Raw genomic sequence first — 21,950 nt, 5'->3', positions numbered from 1 at the left:
GTGTAATTGAGATTTTTCAATTGCTTTGATTTACTATAATTTGATGTTTCGCTTTTGTTAAAAAAAAATTGGAGTTTAAGAGTTAAATGTGGTTGATTTGAAAATATAACAGAATATTTTATAAGTACATCTACAAAACACTCTGTTTTCAAATCCTTTCGTAGATGTAGTTCCGGAAAGCTCCGGAAGATTTCATGAACTTAATTAATTTGAGATTGTCTCAATTAATCTGGGGTTTTTTCAATTAATTTGGTATGTTTTAACCTTCCATAGATGCACCTATGAAAAAAACTATTTAAAAAAAAATCGGATACACATCTACGAAAGTAGAGGTGTAATATTGGCTAGTGTTTTAAAAACCGGACCGGAGGTCAAAACCGGTGTAACCCGCTAAAATCGGGAAAACCGGCGATTTTTGTGACCCGCGATTTAAACGTATTTTTTTAATTTTTTAATTTTTTTTAATTTTTTTAATTTTAAAAAATTAAAACAACATCGTTTTGACTATTTTAATGAAAAATTAAAATAAAAAATAAAATAAACAAAATAAAAAATTGTTGCAAATTCGGTTGATTTTGTTACCGATAATTTTGATAATGAAGAAGGAGATCCCAACATTGAAACAATTTTTCTTCTATTGAAATTAAATTTAGTAGACAATTGAATTATTTTGTTATAAATTATTCAATTAGATTATGTTGCGATTAAACTTTTGTTTGCAATTATATTTTATAATTATGTATTATTTTATTGTGTGATACCTATGTGTAAAATTTGAATTTAAATTATGAACTTGTAAATTTATTTATAATATGATATTTTTAAAAAATTTAAGTGCTAGTTATATTTTGTAGAGACTGAATCATCCGGTTCGACAGATTTTATACCTATATAATTTTGTTATAATAACCGGTCTATTCAACCGAGTTATCTGATTTAACTCAGTTTTGTCATGCGGTTCGACCAGAGACTCAGTGGTTCGACCAATAAACCAGTGATTCAGTACCCTCACCAGTTTGATGTCCCGTCCGATTTTTAAAACACTTATATTGACAATTCGCATAATGGATGAGAGATTCAAAGATGGAGTTAGAGATTTAAAAAAAAAATATAGTAAATAATTCATGTTCCTAAATTAATAAATTTATTATCATCACCATGCAGAATAAATATCAATTTTATCTTATCTACCACTCTTAATCATCTTTTTTCTCCCATCTAATCTAGGAGGCATCTTTCTTTTGATTTTTACTCATACAATAATTTCCTTCCACATTGCCTCTTCTCTATAAATATCAATAGCATTATCTAGGAAGCTCATCAAATATAATTTGTAAACACCCTCTTTAATTGTTTTTTTTCTAACTTCTGTTATGTGAAAATGATCTTAAAATAAAAATAGTGTTCAAATTTTGGTTGAAAATCTCAATCTCTAATGAACGTAAAAAGATATAAAAAGTCTGAAATGATTTCTTGCTATAAACCCTATCGGTGAAAAAAAAGAATGGCAATGGCTAAAAAATTAACAATAAACTCAGTCGATAAAATGAGAAATTTGAGTTAGAAGAAACAAGTTCAATTTCTTTTTGGATTGAACCACGCCACAAACATCTAGACTATTATGATTAGTTTTTTTTTTAAGTTTCTCTGATCTTAAAATTTTCTTAGACTTAAGACAGCAGTAAATCGGAGGAATAATTTGTTCAATTTAAAATTGTTGTAAGAGGTTATACTTACTCAAACAATCGACATGTCTTGATTAATCCCTTAATAGCATCATTTAACTGGATGCAATCGTCGACGTTGCAGTCATGACCTTTGTGAAAGCGATAATACTAATTCTTGTATGTTTTAGACGACTGTCAAATAGGAAAAGGGGTATAATCCATCCTTTCCAGAATTATATGTTAACACAGTCTTGGTTCATCTTCTCCCGTGATGCATTCAACTGTGTATATTTGTCGTACCGACCCTGAATTCCCAGTCGAACTCATTATTTCGTCGGTGGGACTCCTTACCTTCCAGGAGGCTAGAGTTAGCATTAGCGGAGGCGGGATTATCAAACCGGATGTTCAATTTTTCTTACAGGATCATGTAAGATTAAGTCATGTTCATCATTTCCTGAGTGGTTCATGCTCCTTTCATTCCTAGCTTAAATCTGAAGGAATGATCTCGTAGGAGCCCGTTATTGAAGATCCAACACTTAAGACCATCTTTAGCTCCCTCTACCTTAATGGTTAATTGTGTAAATCGGTCGATGACGAGCGCAAGATGTCTTTATTCCTTGGATGATCCCTATCCAAGTTGCTACTGTTACATGCTACATTTTTTGGGATCTAAAGTGAGTGGTTAATCTTTCGTAGAAATCCATCCACGATTCAATCCTTCCATCTAGCAAACCGTTGAACCATATCCTGGTCGGCCTAATTAAAGTTAGTGTGAACAACTTGCATCTGGAGGCTACGTCAGCAGTAGTTCAGTCGATCGTTGACGAGTAGTATGTGTTCGTCTAGATCTCCCTTTCTATTATACTCGCCCATCTTGGGAGGCTTCTCCATGTACTTAGTATTTTGCTGTCCAAAATGCGGGCGCACATAGGATGTTTCTAGTGGTTCTTCAACTACTGATTTTATGTCTGATCTCGGGGAAGAGTGTGGTTGCCTCGATCTCTCTCGGAGCTTTGGGGAGGACTTTGGTGCTTCTTGTTCCTCTGCTAATTATTTGACTTAGGAGCTTCATCTTTCTTCGCTGCGGTCGAATTGGAGATGTCAATTTCAATTCTTCTTAATATAGCCTCTTGAACGGTGTTTCCTCGTGGAGGCACGATATGGATGCTTTCTTTGAGGCGGAACAAACTTTTCTTTATTGCTTGTGAATTATGTTCTCGAATGATGTTGTACATGTTGTTTAACAATTCGTTGGCGCATTGGAACCTAAAGTTAGCTTGCAGTAGTTGGAAACCATGTAAGGATTTTGACACCTTGTGGAGGAGGTTGAGGAGGTTGATTGATCGCTGCTTGAGACGCGTCAGCGGTAGCGACTTCCTGTGTCGTAGTGGAGTGAGAAGCTTTAAATTCAACCATTAATTGGAAGCGTAGAAATCGAAGATTTGGAAATTCGAGAAATTAAAGTTAAAAATGACACTTGATTGGATCAAACACAACTGATCTTCGTGTTCGATTTTGAGAGCTTTTGATTTGATGACCCGAGAAGGTTTCAATTTAATGAATCGTAGAGAGAACGTGCAATCGTGAAAAACGCATGAATCAAAAGTCGATTTCCTTAGACAGTGCCATTGTTTCATTCTGAAACAAGAAATGGAGTAAGGGTCGAAGATAACAGAGAATTTGAGCTTCCGGTGCGACAAAAGGGGGTTGATCTACAAGGTTAGGATTCTAACGCTAAAGTCACTATTAGAAAGAATAATTAATTGAAATTTAATTTAAAAATGAGTGCCTTATTTGGTGTGCTCTCTATATACAACAAAGAGGAAATAACAATCCACTATTTGTTAGGCGTGAATCAGGGAGAGCCATTAAATATATCTGGAGTTTGGATCTCCTATACTTATATGTAGATTTGCTCTCGTATGCTGAGAATGTTCTAGAAAGATTGCGATTCCTTTATAGTGGATGGTCGGGGACCAATATGGTTGGCCATTTTGGGTTTCTACAGGATATTCAAATAGAATCCTTTGTATTTGCTCCTACCTCTATAGTCCGCATAGATGTTGACGCGATGTTTTTGATTTCTATAATCATCTAGTACCAGAGGAAACATGAAGTGTGTCTGCTCCACAAATATGGATTACAGCATTCAGCTACATACAATGGTATTTCATAGTGTCATATCCTCACAGATCCACCTAGGTCATTTCATTAGGAGATATTAGAGGAGGGCAGATCATTTTGTTCATGTTTTACCTGCATGTCTGTAATACGGTGAACTGACTTTTTATCGATCGAAATGTCGCAGTTAAGCATGAGTCGCCACCGACTTTTATTTTATCCAAACAAATTCAGAAAGGCTAAAAGAAACAGAAAAAAACCTTTTAAAGAAATCTAAGTTCGGGGGGTAATTTATGCAAAGGGAAGGTGTAAGGCACCCTTTGCATCCATGGTTTTTCATGGGCTCTTAATTGCTCTGCTTGCTCGTTTTCAGAAAATGTAGATGAAAGAGGAAAAAATGGACTTTAGCTCGTAAGATGAGCGTAGCCAGTTTTTGAAGAATTTTGAGAAAGAATATAGAAAATAGAGCATGGCAAGGCAATTAGGGGCAATTACCTTAAACTTAGATGATAGGTCTCTTTTTAGCCTTTCAGAATGAAAGGGTCTATCCTTGCCATAAGAGGGCAAGAAGCCTTTCGTTTGGAGGTAGAAGGGTCATCGAATTATCATTCACTCCAAGACTGACCCATGCCATAGAGAGGCAGGTAGTCTAAGGGGAAGGATCAGAATAGCCTTTCGTAGGCAACCAGAAGATACCTCAGCCTTTTCTGTAGGCAACTTCCGAGGGTCGAGGTCATGTTAGTGTATCGAAGGCAGCATCATTAGGGACCATGACCTTTAATCGAGGCAACATGGCTGAGGTATCCTCGTATTCGAGGGACTGGCTATTCTGCACAAAATACAAGGCAACAGGAAACAAGGCAACAGGCAACAAGGCAACAAGGCAACAGAGAGGTTACCCAAAAGCGTGCGTGTGTGCACCAATCATGTGATTATATTCAAATATATTATCTTGTAAATTTAGTGATTCTATGTTCAATTCAAAGGTTGCACTCCCTAGGATTACTAACCACGCATTTAAATAATATAATCAAAACAGATATGGGAGAGGGAAATTGTAACCAGCGGATCCCTTAATAGGGTTTGACATAAGTAATAATAATTAAAGCATAAAATATTGAAGTTAGGTTTTAGAGTTACCAAACTCGTAGCTTTGGCGATCAACGAACCCTGAAAAGGCAGACAAACAAAATAGAGTGAGTGTATGGCTAATTCATTGACAATTAGAGTTAACCCTAACTTAAGAAAAAAATGGCAAAAGGAAATAAAATGCGAATAAGGACTTAGCTTCGCATTTGATCTGATAGGGTTAGTAGCCAGAGGACGCTTTAAGGTTAACCCTGAAAAGAGGCAAGGCGGAGGCAGAAAAATTGAGTGTAGGCAATGTTTATTTAAAAAGACAAACCCTAAAAACAGGAAATAAAATAGATTTTCAATTTTTATCGTCGAATATTTAGCTTCGGTTTTTTGAAGGCGTATGATCGGGAGGAATCATGTTGCTAACCCTGCAAAGAGCAAAGGCAAAAAAAGGATGAAGGCAAGGCAAACCCTGATTATTTAAAAGGAAACCAAAATAGATTTTAAATTAAATAGGGTACTTAGCTTTGAATCTTGATCGGGCGCGTTGTCGGGAGGTATTTGTAAAGCCAAACCTGGAAAGGCACAGAAAAAGAAAGATTCTCAGTGTAGGGTTATTCCTCGTAAACCCTAATTAAAATTCAAATTGAATACAATGATAAATTGATTTAATTAATTATGGGTCTTGCGATCTAATTAATTAAATCGGAATAAAAAAATTAAATCGAGTGCAAAAATAATTTTATGGAATTTTTTGGAATAAAAATAAAATAGATACGAATTTTTAAAGGTTTTTTATAATTAAATCAAATTAAATAACATTATTATAAATAATATATATATATATTAAATATTATAAAAAATGTTAAAATGTTTTTTATAAAGTTTTTTTTTATATAGCTTATATATAAAACAAATTTCTTTGAAGAAAAATAATATATGTATATTATTAAAACAAAATAGAAAATGCTATGTAATAAAAAATAAAAAAAATTGGAAAATACTTAGCTTTTAATCGTGTGTGGCGCAGGTCTGAATGCCTATGGTGCGTCTGCAGATCTGGATCGTTGGAGGGAGAGATGGCTGGATCTGACGGCAGCGATGAGAGGCACATGTTCCATGCGCGTGGACTCGTATACACAGGATCCATCTGTACCAAAAATAAACGCGCGCCAAAAGAGGATTCAAACGGACCAATTAGACGACGACACCTCGTCGTCTTCTTCACCTAAAACCTGTACCCAGCTTTTTACACCGCCTTTCGCAGAGAAGCTGTAAAAGAGCAAACTTTCTACACCTGCAAAAATAACGAACAGGCCCAAACATACAAAGAAATTTTTCGCGAGAGTCTCATTGTGTTCGTATGATTCTCGCGAACCTGTTTATGGCATCAATTTGGTCAAAAAACACCTGTATCCAAAAACCCTAAAAGCTTTGAAAAACCCTATTATGGCATCTCATTCAAAACAGCATAATAACGCGTATAACTTTCCATAATCGATCATCACCCAATAATAAACACAAATATATGAATTAAAACCATTGATGATGCATGAAAAACGCTAATCGATTGAGTTTAAAGTAAAGCAAACCGTGGGCGATTAGGGAGGTTTCTAGACGTATTCCTTGCATATGAGGATTGGAATTCCTTCAATGAACACCAGGGATCGTTTTGCAATCAACAAGAACTCTTGAATTATCCTCAACCTCCAAAAACGATTTTGAAAATTTTGTGACCTTTTGAACTCGAATTGGGAGTTTTGCGGCTGCAGACCCTCCTTTTCTAGGGTTTGTCAAGTTTGTGCATATATATGAGAATGATTAGGGTCCAGACATTGAATCAAATATTGGTGAATTAAAGAGATTGGCACTTGATTGATTCTTGAATATAATCTTTCTAATTTTGCTCCAATTTCAATCCTCTTGAATCCAATCTTGTTTGCACGAAATTATGGTGAATATGTGATTTAAATGGAGATTGGAATTGAGTCCCATACATTTTTAAATCAAATATTTGATTTTGTTTTAATTTATTTGATTGTAATTCTTTTTTAATTGAGTAAAAAAAATCATAATAAATTAAATAAATCAAGTAAATTCGTGGGGATTGGTTTCTAGGTCTTGGATAACTTGTGGATCAAGATTGAATCAAAACAAACTTGGGCCCATTTGCAAAAAAGTCAAGTTCTTTCACATTTTTCCCTCCAAAATGGTCCAACTTTAGGAAGGCCAATCTCTCTCAATATTTGAGGTATGGAAGTGTTCTAGGACTTTTTAGAAACTTTAGAGAGTCCTTTAACCAGTGTTTTTGGTCTCATATTCAAATCATTTTCCATGCTCATTTTATGTCCTTTTGAAAAAAGTGTCTTTTTGTTGACCTTTGAAAAGGACCTATAATGTTTTGGTCCATATCTCTCAAATGAAGCATTTTTAGACTTGGCATGTGAGACACAATTTTGTAGAAAATCAAATTTCCTTCAAAATGAGCTTTGGATGGAAAATTTCTGATGTTCCATGTAAGAGTTATGGCTGGTCAAAGTTCAGTTGACTTTCCCTGTACAAAACCCTAATTTAGAAACTTTGATTTTTGTTGATTTCTGACCTTTCCTTGATGAACCATGATCAATTCTTGATCAAATGGTGAGTGATACTTCAATATGAGGATCTTGGCAAAAAATCAAGAGTTTTGACTTTACTTTGACCACAGTTGACTTTTTAGGTTAAACAGTCGACTGTTGACTTTCTGAGCTTTTGAATGACCAAAACTTTGAGATAGGCCTTGATACTCGTCATGGAGGTAAAGTGGGCTATGTTGAGCCATATGAGATGCCTTGGAGCCATTGAATCACTGATTTTCCTTTGAATAAACCAAACCCTAATTCTCTGATCTTTGCTTAGGAGAGTGTGTCTTGAAGCTTTGTGTTTTGATTTGAATTTGAATAGGAGAAAATGTATGGGCAAATTTTGGGGTATGACAATGTCATTGTATTGTGGATATTGTGTGAGCAGGTGAGGGCTATTTTAAACGTCATTTTATTCGAGAAACATACAACTTTGCAGTGCAGGAGGCAGAAAAGGAACATAAGAGGTCAAATATATCCAATATTTGATAGTATTTGTATTTGGATTCTTGATTGTATTATGATTTGTAATTTGTCATTTTTATAGTATTATGGATTCTAGATTCCTCTTAGGTTAGGTTTTATTTGATGATAAACATGTTACTATTTGATTGGAACATATGATTGAATAGTGTTAACTTAATTGCTTTAAATCTTTGTTATTATTCAGTAATTGATTGCGATAATTGCCTATTATTTGTTACGACATTCAATTTGATCTTGATAATAGTGACTATAAATCATAAGGCTATTTATATGACATACTTTAATTGTTGAATTCGCTAATTGACTAGGGATAGTATAATTAGGAATTGTGACTTATGAATTAACGAGCTCTGTTGCCTAGTATGACATTACAATTGGCCTGAGATATCGAGGAATTGACGCTTAGCTTAGTGGGCTACACACCAAGGAATCTTAATATATATAAATGGAAGGTTGTTATGATGGCAACCCTAGCCACGTGTCATCGTGATAGCTATTCCCTAGCCACGTGTCACCATAATAGCTATTCTTAATAAAAATCCTAATGTGTGTTATTTACTAAATTGACCCTATATTAAAAATAAATAATAATAATAATAACATAATAAATTGTCCCTTATTAAAAATAAATATTAATAACAATAACAATAATAATAATAATGAACAAAATAATAATAATAATTAAAATAATAATAATAATGATAATAATAATAATAATAATAAACATAATAATTATGAAGCTAATTAAAATAAATAAAATAATATTAATAATAATAATATAATAATCATCCATCACTATTAAAAATAAAATTATAAATAATAAATTATAATATAATATTCATCTAATAATAAAAAATAAAATACTAACAATTATAGTAATAATATAATATAATATTCAGCTACCACGATTATAAATAATATGATTTATAAAAATTACAATTATTTATCTATTTTATAATAGCGGAAAATAAAAAAATATGAATACAATTTTAATATACATTAATTATTAAAAAAGTATATAAATAAATATTTTATATAAATAATTTATAATCAAGAAGAAATAAAAAAATGTAAATACAATTTAAATATGTATTTATCGTCTCTAATATGTTAATTATAAATTAAAAACAAAATAAAACTCATTCCTAATCCAATTCAGTTATAAATTAAAAATAAAAAATAAAACTCTTCATTCTTTTTATTTTAATTCAAAAAATAAAAATTATTTAATAAAATCCATTTTATAATCACTTTAATTATAACTAATATACTACAATTATGATAATATAAAAGTAAAAAATTTATTTTTAATTTTAAAACTGGTTTTGAAAAATAATTTATCAAATGACTTTTTTTTAATATTTCTCTAATTTTAATAGTAATAATATATTTTGGTGTAAATTATTATAAAAATTGAATTTGTCACAATTTTATTCAGGGGCTAAATCATATATTTAATTTTATATAATTCAAACTTTAATCTTTGCATTCAATAAAATATATTTTTTATTTATATAAGTTAGTACGATAGTTTTTAAAACTTTTAAACTGTTTTTGAAAATTAGTTTATCAAATAAATTTTTTTATATATCATAAGAAATATTAAAAAATATTAATAAATATCTTTTAATATTATTACTATTATCGTTATTATTATTTTTCTATTTATATCCCAATTCCAATTATAAATTGAAATATTAAGCCTTATAAAAATATTTACATTCATATTTCAATTATTAATGATATCTAATAAAATATAATAACATTTATGAAGATATTATTATTTAAAACTCGGTTACATTTTACCATTGTTATAATAAAATTTAATTTTAATTGATGCATTCATTGTTTAATTTCAAAATATAAATTTATATTAAAAAAATTATCATTATATTTTATTTATATTTCTATATTTTAATTCTTTTTTAATATTCCTATATTCTAATAGTTATAATATATTTTGATGTAAATTATTATAAAATATATATATATATATATATATATATATATATATATATATATATATATATATATATATATATATATATATATATATATATATATATATATATATATATATATATATATATATATATTTCATAACCACCTACAACTTTTTAATTTTTAATTTTTTTTCATCTCTTTAACTATTCATTAAAGGTGCCATAAATTACTATTTTAATGCAATATTTTATTTCTGTTTTTTTCGGTTACTATTTTTTAATAATGGGTAAAATATCCAACATGATATTTCTTCTTCCAACTTCTACGATAATTTCACATTTGGTGCATCCTTCACCTTCTACGGCGGTTACAAAATAGTTTATCTTCCATGTGCAAAAAAACGGTTCCTACAACCGTTACATATCACATATCCCATAAATAACCGTAAATGTAATAACTTCATTTGTAGATCTAGATAGACTTTTTTCTTCTTCTCACTCCCACCTATATATTTGGATTCAAGTCTGTCTGCTTATCAACTTCATCCGATCTCTTCAACTTTGACAAGAGAAAAAAGTGCAAATAGGGTTTCCAAATCACTTTGCTAGGTTTCCATCAAAACTCATATTCTCACCATCATCTTGCTTTTATTCTTCCTCTATCTTTTTCATGCTCTTTTCTTAACAAGTTTGTGTTATTTAGTGGTTCTGGAATCTAATGTACCTGAATTTTGTTACGGGTTGATCCCGAGTCTATATTGTGTGAGTTTTTTAAATTGGGTCAGTGTGTTAAGGGCTTCAAATGCATATCTTTAAATTATACAGTGATAAGTGTGATGATGATACGTGGTTCATTGATGTTGTTTGTTTGTTATTGTTTTGGTTTTGATGAATTTTTATTTTCATTTTTTTCTAGCGAGGAATGACAGGAATGACAGCCACATTGGAGATAGTGGAGGAGTCGAACCAAAATGAGAATAATCATAACAATTGGGATTTGCAAGCATGTTGTGCAATTTGGAGATAGTGGAGGAGTTGAACCAAAATGAGAATAATCAGAACAATTGGGATTTGTTGTGCAATTGATTTGTCCTATTATTTTCAATATAGTAAAGTTGATTGTCCTTTTATTTTCAATATAGTAAAGTGGATTATTGTTTGAAAGCAAAATCGTCAAATTTGCCTTTTATTATTCTAATTAATTGGTATTCGAAATTTGATAATAATGCTAATAAATAAAATATTTATTTAAAAAGTTAATATGATCTAATTAATAAAATAAAATTAATAATAGTGCTAATAAATAAAATATTTATTTAATCAATACTATATGATCTAATTAATAAAATAAAATCAATAATTGCATATTCAACCATTTGTGTATTATATAGATTTATTACATGTAAATGTTTTATATATAGAATAACGTGATTTACTAGAACGTAATTTCATAATTGTGCTTTTGAAATTTCAAGTAGTAATATTTTTAGGGAAATGCTAACAAGTGCCCCAGGGGTACTCTTTAATAGCTTTAAAAAGTAAGTTTTTCTTGGAAATATGCGTAATTAATGCATCAAAAATTGAAATGGTGAACTTTTGAAAGAATATTTTCTTTATTTAGAATGCTTAAAGAGTGCCCCTGGGGCACTCGTTAGCATGACCCATATTTTTATACTCTTAATGTTTTAATATATAAATGCAACCATAATAGATATTATTGTTTCTAATTAAAAAATTAAAAGTATAATTTCAAACATAAGCTAAATGGACTAAAACTAATTTTATATGCAAATATAAAAGTTTAATATGAATTATTATAAAATAATGTAATTTTATTTCTAATATATCCGTGCGGAGCACGGGTGGACAAATCTAGTATGGTATAGTGATAGAGTTAATATGGATTCATTGCAAGTCTGTCAATGCACGTTTGATGCTTTTATCAAAATTGTTATGAAAATTTCTCTCTTTCATTTTTCTACAAATAATGATGTGGCTCACTTACATATGAATTTGAGTGTATTTGATTTGCATTTGAAATCCAATTTCCAAGAATAGTTTTAGTTTTTCAGTAAGATATGAGCGATCCAAAAGCAATTCCCGCAATTTCCGACAGTTTTTGTTGGAGACTTTGAATGGATGAAAATTCAAACGTATTTGTAACATAATCAAATTTACAAAATCAAGTAGTTCAAAATAAAGAGTCAATTTAGACTTAATGGTCAAAATTCTTGTCACTTGACAAAACAGTCAAAGATTCAAATCATCTCTCTTATGTGAAGTGCATAACTAGGAGTGCAAGGTAATTTAAGCCAATCCCTGGTTCAATTTAGGAGGAGACCAAAACAGTCAAAGATTCAAATCATCTCTCTTATGTGAAGTGCATAACCAGGAGTGCAAGGTAATTTAAGCCAATCCCTGGTTCAATTTAGGAGGAGACCAAAACAGTCAGAGATTCAAATCATCTCTCTTATGTGAAGTGCATAACTAGGAGTGCAAGGTAATTTAAGCCAATCCCAGGTTCAATTTAGGAGGAGACCAGATTCAGAGGGTTATACATATCAAAGCATTCACAGATTTACGTATTCATGGTATCCGGTTTCCTGTTGTCAATAACAATATCTTTGTCGTTAAAATCAACATATACAATTTTTTTTTAGTTTTCGTCCAATCTCATCTTTCTTTCCACCTCTCATATAGCCTTCCATTATTTGAAAAATGGAGAAGATCTTGACCTCATACGAAAGTGGTGACAAGTGAAGAAGGACCGGGTTTGCATCCGACTGCATCATGATCCTTTGGGCAGAGTCATAAAAGCTGGCCACAAAGGAGGAGCGCTTTATCAAGTGTGCAATAATTCTCTATCCTGTACTCAAGCAATTTCCTTTTTTACTCCATATATCACTCGAAAACTATTGGGCTTTTTGACGAGCAAAACCAGGCTGGGCAATGAAAATATAACTTGTCAGCTTCAGTTGCAGAAATTGATGAAAAGGGTAAGTAAGGAATGATGGAATTACCTGGAGAAGCATGGATCGAGGAGGTGCCATGGGTTCTGAAAGAACATGACTTCTAGTTTTTCTCCCATTTGATGCAGTAACTGATGGGCTATTATTTGTGGTTATGTCCCAAAAGCTTCGCTTCTTCGCAGTTGGAGCTGGTGATCGAAGACGATGACTCTTCAATTCACCATTGTTTGGCTCCTTTACCGGTAGGCTAGCAGCCCTAGTTACCACTCTCTTCCCTACTTCTCTTGTTGTTAATACTTGTTTTTCACACTTTTGAGAAAGCTCGCGGATGAGATCTTCTTTCTGCTTTAGCTGCAAGGCATGATCTTTCTTCATTCTCTCTATCTCAGCCTCTAGTGCTTTCACTGTCCGTTGTAGTGTCTTCACAGCTAGCTCAACTCCTTTCTTCTTGGTTTCCGGAGTGAAACAAGTTCCAGCCAAGAAAGAGGATCTAGTCCTTCGTCTTTCACTTGGTTGAGCCGAAGTTGGAGGAGTGGAAAGAATTGCATTAGAAGGTGGTGGTGGGGTAGAGGAATGTGAAGCTAAGGACTGTGCTTCTAGAGTTGAGAGCTTTTGTTGTTGCTGTGCTAGCTGCATTCTTATTTCATGATTCTCCTTTTGAAGCTCATATATCAGTTTGGCCTGGTCAGTGTCTGTCTCATGTATTGGCAATTGATCCTCGATGGTTTCGCATACCTGTATCCACACACAAAATAAATGACATTATTCAACTTCGTTATAAAAGCATGTTAAGTTTATGCCTCGAGGCCTGACATTTTGAAGATAAATATTAGCTTGATATGGTATGAGGATTCGACCTTTAGCCGAATCTCTTTGGCTCTATCGGCCCAGTGAACGGTGTTTTGAGTTTCACCAAATGAGAGGCTACTCGGGCTAATGTTTGCAATCATGACAGTGTTGCAAATTCCTCCTAATGAATCCTTGAGAAGTTGAGTGAGTTTGGAATTTCGATACGGTATGTGTTTCTTTCCCTCTACAAGAGCATTGATGCAGCTGCTGAGTGCGAGAAGAGAGCGGTTTATGTTGGCACCCTCAAGAGATCTTAGTGTTCTTTGATCAGTGGCAAGAGCTCTTTCTGACCCTGCAAGATCAATTAATGAGAGCTTGCCTACTCGATTAACAATATTCGTTGTTGTGGCATCTCTAACTCGGTATTCAACCACAACCTAGATGTGACAATAATATCCATTTGGTTAGTAACAAGAACATGTGGCAACTCACAATCATAACATTAAATGGACCCCCTCAAAATCATTAATGATTTACCTGCAAAATTGCATGGGAACGTGAAGATGTTTCATTTGCACGAGTTGGTTCTGTGGTTCGGTTTCGATTTCCTTGTTGTAGCAATACCATCACCTGAAGCAATCAGGGAAAAGAAAAGGAAAGCATGCTAAACCAAGGTTCAGATTTAAAAGCACCCCCCTAAAGTTATAATACTCTTCAAAAAAGATCAGAATATTAAATACCTCGTCTGCGGAAGAAGCTCTATATTGTGTAAGACCTGCCGCCATAATCCCCTGTAATACAAACGAGCCATTCATCAGACATATCTTTCAAAAGTACAACTTCAAATGCAGTTATAGAACACTTATACTATAACTTAAAAAGGAATATTTGTGAATTGTTAAGTTTTCATTTTAAAAACACAAGAAATAGAACCTGTTTATCTTCTCTAAGGACTAAAGGTCTTCCAGGGCAAAGCAAATCCCTGACCGTTTCATTGTAAACCTCAAGATAGGAGAGATGAACCACATGACTTCCATCACAACTTCTTTGCCTGATTTTACTGAATAGATCCTTAATAGCCAAAACCATCACTCCTGGATTCTCCACAGTGCCCAGCATTGTATATGTTTTTCCAGCTCCCGTAGCACCATAGCAGAAAACTGATCCATTTCTCCCCTGCAGAACAGCTTCCACAAGTTCCGAAGTTCTGAAAAGAAGCTGAAATTATATGTATATACATACAGCACATCCTAAGAACACAACATCATTATAATGAATATACAATTGGTATTAAGAATATCCTATCAACTAGGTATATGTTCAGCATCATAAGCAGAAATCATATGATCAATATCATAAACAGAAACAATATGATCAGCATTAAGGATGCTTTTGTCAACAAAGTTAAGGACACATCATCATAAACAGAAACTGCAAGCAATTAAAACCACAGCATCATAAACAGAAACTGCAAGCAGTTAAACTTCAACAAAAATAATGTGAAACATTCAACTTATAAATGTTTAAGAGGCAAGTAAACAATTTTGCATCCAATATTTAAGAGTAGAGTTAACATCAGATTTTCTAAGGCGAATAAACAATCTAGCTTCCAAATTTGTAAGGTTAGACAATTTAGTTCTGAAATTTACAAAACTCTATCCTAAAATTGATTTTTCCCTACTACAGTGGTGACTCATAACTAAAAATGATTGATCCAAAACAACTAATTCGATATGTTTACGATCTAGATTTGCTAAATTGCTATAATTAAACCCAAATTTGAAAGTAAAAGAGGAGAATGAAAAACTCACGTCGTTGAATACACTTGTAGCTGAGTAGCTGAATCAGTAAAAGAACCATCAAAGCTAAAATGACGCCCCTTAACCCTATTGAGCCTGAGATAATCCTTCTCATTCGCAGACTCAGTAAGATAAACATCGCGCTGATTAACGATTCTCACACAGCACCTCGAACTCAATTCAATCTCCTTCTTGTTCATTGGCCTAACCCTAACAAACACCAAAATCCTACTCACACATTTCCCTAACTCCTCCTCTTTCCCTTTCGCCGGCATCGAAAGTCTCCGAGCAACAGCGGCAGAACTCGAAACCGAAACCGGAGCTGCTGGAGCTGCTGCATTTACCTTTCTTGGATACGAAAATCCAACGATTCGATCTTGTCCAACAATGATATTCTGATTTTCTTTCGCATCATCATCGGCACTGTTGTTGATTGTGGAAGAAGGTGGTTGAGGTAAAACGAACGTTTTCGTAATCGTTGAGCTAGGGTTTGCGATCGAGTTTCTCTCTCGCATAGCAGTGTTGCTGTTTCTGAGAGACTTGGAAGCTAGCTTTTGCTGCTCGTATAACAGAGTGAGGGTTTTGAGTTTCTCTTTGAGGCCATGGTGAGGGTTTCTGAGTCGCTGTTGCTGCTCCATTGTTGGATTTCGATCATTTTCTGTACTGATTTTAGATCGCGTTGAAACCGGCATTTTCGGGAATCGATTATTTGTAGATGGTGTAATCCAAACACGGCCTTAGTCAACAAGAGTTAAGCATGGAGAGAAGTGAGATTTGAATGATGCAAAGCAATCGCAACGGTCGATTCTGAGTTCTGAAACGGTTACTTATTCAGCTTATTGCTCTTGTCTCTGTGTCAGTGTGAGAGTTTGTGGTCCTACGAATATCTCAAGGCACGAGAATCTCCTGTTTTACATAAATAAGAATTTAATGCTTTCAATCAATGTTAATAGAACCAAGAAATGGAAAATTACAAAAAATACATTATTAATTTATTATAAGTGAGTTATAGCGATACAGAAGATGATTGTGACCAAGAAAAATACAAAATTATTTAATGGGTTGCAGATTTTTGAACCAAACTTTCATATGCATTTATTACTAATTTTTGAATATACTGATTTTTTAAATGAAAACAGGTTTATGTCATCTTATTAATATAATGATACTTGGAATGGAAGTTTGATAAGAAATGATCTGATTTCATTGATTGATTTTGTTTTTACGTTACTTCATTATATTCTTATTTGCTAGTATCTTTCATCATTAAAGTTGAAGATAAGATTCATTCAATTCACTTGATTTGTTTAACAATGAAATACAGTGAACCCCACCATCAAATATTTATATTTGTATTTTTAATTTTAGCTCAATAATTAATAGTCTTTTAAATTAATTCATGCTCAACAAATCACTTGAGCTTGACTGAGTTGTTATAGGTTTTGGCTATCTTCTTCTTTGAATTCTCAATTCCATTTAAGGTATCTATAGAGTCTAAACTCTTTTCTTATTAAGTCAACACAAATGTTTCATCTCATCTCCTCAACTTGTTCTCAATATTCTTCTTATTAAATCAACACAAATTTAAATTTTATCTAATCATTTATTTTCAATTTTATGGAATCTCATGAACATTTTTTAAACCAAATTTATTTTATGTAATCATTACAATCGAATTTATTTTATGTAATCGCTCATTTTTTTTCAACTAATCAAATGCACCTCTAAAACTATAGGATGGCTTAAGTCATAATAATTGTTGTATATATCTAATTAATTGGTCATTCCAAAGGAGAAACATCTTAATCAATCACCAAACATATTATGGCCGATAACTTTAGATGGTGCTTTATTCACGTTGGGCCCCTCTACAAGCACACATCATAGCAAACACTAATTCTTTCACTAAATATGTCTTGTTTGTTGGGCTTTAGTTTTATTGTTTTATGTAGATTATGCTTTTAACATTGTATAGATAATGTTTTTTAGCGTAGAAAGTTTGGATTAACATAAACGGAAGTGTTCAGTATTTTTTGTTTACCATCAATATTGATGAAGAACATTGTTAATGTCGTCGTTATATTTTTACTAAGTTTTTATACTATTAGTTGTTGTTAGTCCCTTTTTCTTTGTTTTTGCATTTAAAAACAAGAAAGGATCACTTTAAATCGGCATGCAGACTATTTAAGTGTTATCTTATGAAAAAAAATTAGTCAAAATAAGGTCGAAGGAGTATAAATACAATTGGATTTGAGTTAACAAAATACTTTTCGGATCTATTTTGTGTGCAGGATAAAAGAGAAGATAAGATATTAGTATCATATCCTATCTCAATTTAATGTTTACTGACATAACATGATAAAATAAGTTAATCCTGAAATTTATCCTATTCTGCCTCACTAGTTCAAATTATTATCCTGAATATGAGTTGGCTTAGAATCCGGCAGGATAAGATAAGAAAATGATTTACTAATTTACCATGTAACATATAATTTAAAATAAAAAATTAAATATGATAAAATATAAATAAAAATTAATTTGATATAAATTAAAAATATTAATAATTAATTTAATAAAATTAGAATATTTAAAAATAAAATAATTATTAAAATTTTAAAAATATAAATACTAATTTTATTTTTTATCAAATTAAATATATATTCTTGCAAGGGTAATTTTGTCATTTTCACTTTCAGCCAATGGGAGTGTTCTGATAACGTGTGCTTCCCCTTGTGAGGCCTTACGTACCCTGGGAGATTTGAGTCTTCTAGGAGGAATTGTATATGGCCCGAGTGATAAGACTGTCAGTCCCTCAGGTGAGACATTTTACCTACTTAGACGGGATTTCAATCGAGCCCTCGAGAAATACTTCTTCTTAAGTCTCTCGGGCTGGATATCTATCGCGCCTCTTAGGCACGACCCTTGAGTTTTGTCCCGTTTGAGGAGACAGTAAGTTTCTCAGGCGAGAATTTAATATATCCCAGACAAAAGAGATTGCAGCATTTTTCTGCTAAAATTTCACATAAACTTCAATTCTATGCTCAATTTCCTAAACCTATACCTATCCCAATTTTAGTTGTGTACATGAATAACCACACCTACTCAGATAACATTCAACACATCAATTACCACACAAATTTGGCATATTAACATCGATTTATCACAAAATCATCATTATCACATCAATTCATCATGCTTTTCATCAACATATAACATTAACATATGAACATCGTCATCTCTAATGTTCTCATTGTATCCAATCACACAATTCATATCAAAATAACACTTAGCATGATTAACACATCTAAAATCAACAATACATCAATCCAATTATAGGGGTTTTGCACAAACCTCGCACAATTAACAAACCCTCAATAATGGAGGACAAGCGAGAAAGGGGAGAAGAAATAGGGTAAGTATCCCCCTCTACCCTACAAGATTAAGCACCCTTATCATGAACAGTTTCCCCTTACCTCGAATTCGTGAAAAAAAACTCCAATCTTGACAATGGCAACTCCTTCTACTTGCTCTTGCTCTCCTAAAATTTTTCTCTCCTTTTTTGTCTTTTCTTCCAACTTTCATGTACTGACGTGACTGATATTCTCCTATCCTTCTAATACAAAATAAAAATTTATTTTATTCTTTTATTTTCAAATACTCTACCAGTCCCCCTATATTCTTACTAATATCTTTAACTACCTTAATTATCCTTAGTTTCTATTTTTCTCCTCAAGGTCACATATTCTTTATTTTTCTCTGTTATTTAAATTAGTTAATTAAAAATCTATAATATTTCCACACATCCCCGTGAAATTAAATAAAACAACCAACTAATTCAAAAACACACAAAAACTCAATGAAAATTCAAATAACTAAAACTGAGGTGTTACAAAGAACACCCCTATCAAAAATAAATCACTTAATCATTGTCTAGAGATACATATGCATGATGTTTAATAAAGAATTACAAATAATTCTAACCGTAATAATATCTAAGATGAAGAGTGTTCTAGGTTGTGGCGAAAATCAGCCCTTCGAGTTCATGCAACTTTTATGTTATGTGTGGGAGCTTCTGATATATGTGGTATGGTCCTTCTCAATTATATTGTAGCTTTCCCTATTATGCAGGTTGAGTTACTTCTTTCAAAACCATGTCGCCTTCCTATGTCTCTTAGTTTAACCTTAGAGTTATATCTCATGTCAACCCTGTGTTTGGCGACAATTTCTTAAGCGTAGGCTACTTCTCTGAACTCATAAGTCAAATCTACTGCATATTTCATGCCTGTCTCTTTCGCATCTTCATTGAATTAGGACCGTCGCCACGAGGGCGTGTCAATATCTGGGTAGCATGACGTCTGACCCATAAACCATGGAATACAAGGTTTCCTTGGTAGTGGAATGCAGAGTGATGTGGTACGACTAAAATATCTCATAGAGCAGATCCGCACACAAGCCTTTGGCATCGTCCAGTTTGTTTTTGAGTCCCTTAAGAATTACTTAGTTCGCCGATTCGGCCTCACAGTTAGCTTGAGGGTGTATAATGGATATGAACTTTGTTTATACTCCTAAATCTTTACAAAAGTCAGTGACTAGGGCGCTGACAAATTGAGTCCCATTATCGGAGAAGATGGCCCCCCGAGAGCCCATATCTGTACATAATTTTTTTACCAATAAAAACAACACTCTTTCTGCCATGATCTTAGCTACAACTTCTCCTTCTATCCATTTAGTAAAGTAATCCACTTCAACTATTAGGAATTTCAGTAGACCTGACGCTAAGGGAAAAAGGCCAATAATGTCCTCACCCTATTGGTAGAAAGGCCACGACAAAGCTATCAATTGGAGATGTTCTGTTAGGGCATGGTGAAGGTTAGAATGTCTCTTACATTGATCATACTTTTGTGCGAAGCCGATGCTATCCTTTATTAGGGCAGGCCACTAATACATTGCCCTTAACAGTTTGTGTGCGAAAGATTTCCCGGCTATGTGGCTGCTGCAGATGCCCCTGTGTACCTCCGCAAGGACCAAAGCAGTTTCATGCTCGCCCATGCATCGCAATGTCATACCCCAAAATTTACCTCCCACACCTCTCTCATAATAAGGGCCAAGTTCAAATCTCAAGACATGGCTCACTCAAATGATCCAGATAATTCACAGTCAACTAATTCAAACTGGAAGGTCAATTAATATGAAAGCATGATTCAAACCATGATCATTGGGCAAACATCAAGTATAGGGTGCATAATCATCATTTGATCAAGAATTGATCATGATTCCATTAATAGAAACTCAGAGATGAACAAATACAAAAAGGTTCAAATTAGGGTTTCTTCAGGAGAAAGTCAACCCAACTTTGACTGGGCATAACTTTCACGTGGAACATCAAAAATTCCCCACTCAAAGCCTATTTTGAAGGAAATTGGATTATCTACAACTTTGTGTCTCACAAGCCAGGGCTAGAAATGCTTCATTTAAGAGATACAAAGCAAAAGATCACAGGTCATTTCCAAGCATCCTTCAGAAACAGTTTTTTCCCAAAGGGGATATGATCAAGATAAAAGCTTCAAATGAGAAATATGTTCCAAAGTGGCTTGTAGAGGACCTCTTGAGGTTTCTAAAAAGTATTAGAACTCCCTCATAGCGTAAAAATTGAGTGAGATATGCTTGATCAAAGTTAGGTGATTTTGAGGGACCAAATGTGAAAAAGGAGGGTTCAAATTGAGAAATCTTGCAAATGGGCCTATGTTTTTATGGTACAAACTTGATCCACAAGCCTTTAGCTTGTCCAAAACAAAAGGGCACGAAATTTAGCATATTAATTGATTTAATATATTTTTTTATTTCATTTTTATGATTTAATTAAGTATGAAAAATCAAATATTATGGTAAAATATTCATATAGGCCAATTTCAATCAGTATTAATGGCAAAATATATTGTTATTTTCGTGCTAAATCAAATGGAAAGGAGTGATACAATATTTGGACCAAATTAGAAATTTTTTATTCAAGAAATAAAATCAATTTTTTCAAAGAAGCAAGATTGGATTCAAGGGAAGTTTTGGACAGAATTTTAACCTAATTCTACCCTCCTATAAGTACACAACTTAGAGCATAGGATTAGGGGAGGAAAAGGGAGAGAGAGGCACACTAGCGAGAACTCAAAAAAAGTCACCAAGAACGTGAATTCGGTTTGGGATAATTCGTGGCTCTCAAGGGGTTCTAAAGGTTGCAAAAGATTCCTGGGATTGTTCTGAAGCTGTGAGGATCGTTACTCTACTTCAACACCCCCAGAACTCTCTCCATTCAACTCAGGTATGTCGTTTTAAAAACTCGCTCGATCTGAATGTTTCACGCATTAGCATTGAAATTTGAATGCATATTTGAGTTTTCCTTGTCGTTCTGATCGTTTCTGAATTAATTGTTTGAAGTTTGGTTGCCTTACACATGTTTTGCCATTGATGCCGTTTTGAGCTTTTA

The 21,950-nt window shown here is 32.9% G+C and overlaps 1 protein-coding gene across 1 annotated transcript; it reads right to left on the bottom strand.

Moving 5' to 3' along the window:
- Positions 1 to 12,102: 12,102 nt before the first annotated feature.
- On the bottom strand, positions 12,103 to 16,482 carry LOC131634333 (kinesin-like protein KIN-8A). The gene is made up of 7 exons (XM_058904988.1): positions 15,485 to 16,482; positions 14,607 to 14,880; positions 14,414 to 14,464; positions 14,211 to 14,303; positions 13,742 to 14,110; positions 12,936 to 13,619; positions 12,103 to 12,857 (listed from the first exon to the last, which is right to left on the bottom strand). The coding sequence occupies exons 1-7, from the start codon at positions 16,162 to 16,164 to the stop codon at positions 12,828 to 12,830; spliced, it is 2,181 nt and encodes a 726-aa protein (XP_058760971.1). The 5' UTR covers positions 16,165 to 16,482; the 3' UTR covers positions 12,103 to 12,827.
- Between the last annotated feature and the right edge of the window lie 5,468 nt (positions 16,483 to 21,950).

This window comes from Vicia villosa, linkage group LG1, assembly GCF_029867415.1.
Source record: "Vicia villosa cultivar HV-30 ecotype Madison, WI linkage group LG1, Vvil1.0, whole genome shotgun sequence".
In the NCBI taxonomy this organism is placed as follows: Eukaryota; Viridiplantae; Streptophyta; class Magnoliopsida; order Fabales; family Fabaceae; genus Vicia; species Vicia villosa.
Note: the sequence above shows the minus strand (reverse complement) of the source record. Positions and strands in the feature narration are given on the sequence as shown.

Excerpts from the sequence above, each read along its gene's own strand:
- LOC131634333 (XM_058904988.1), bottom strand. The coding sequence starts at position 16,164 with ATGCCGGTTTCAACGCGATCTAAAATCAGTACAGAAAATGATCGAAAT. Across the intron at positions 14,304-14,413 it reads GAGCTTCTTCCGCAGACGAG|GTGATGGTATTGCTACAACA; the intron begins GTATTTAATATT and ends TGATTGCTTCAG. Across the intron at positions 14,111-14,210 it reads GTTCCCATGCAATTTTGCAG|GTTGTGGTTGAATACCGAGT; the intron begins GTAAATCATTAA and ends TGTCACATCTAG.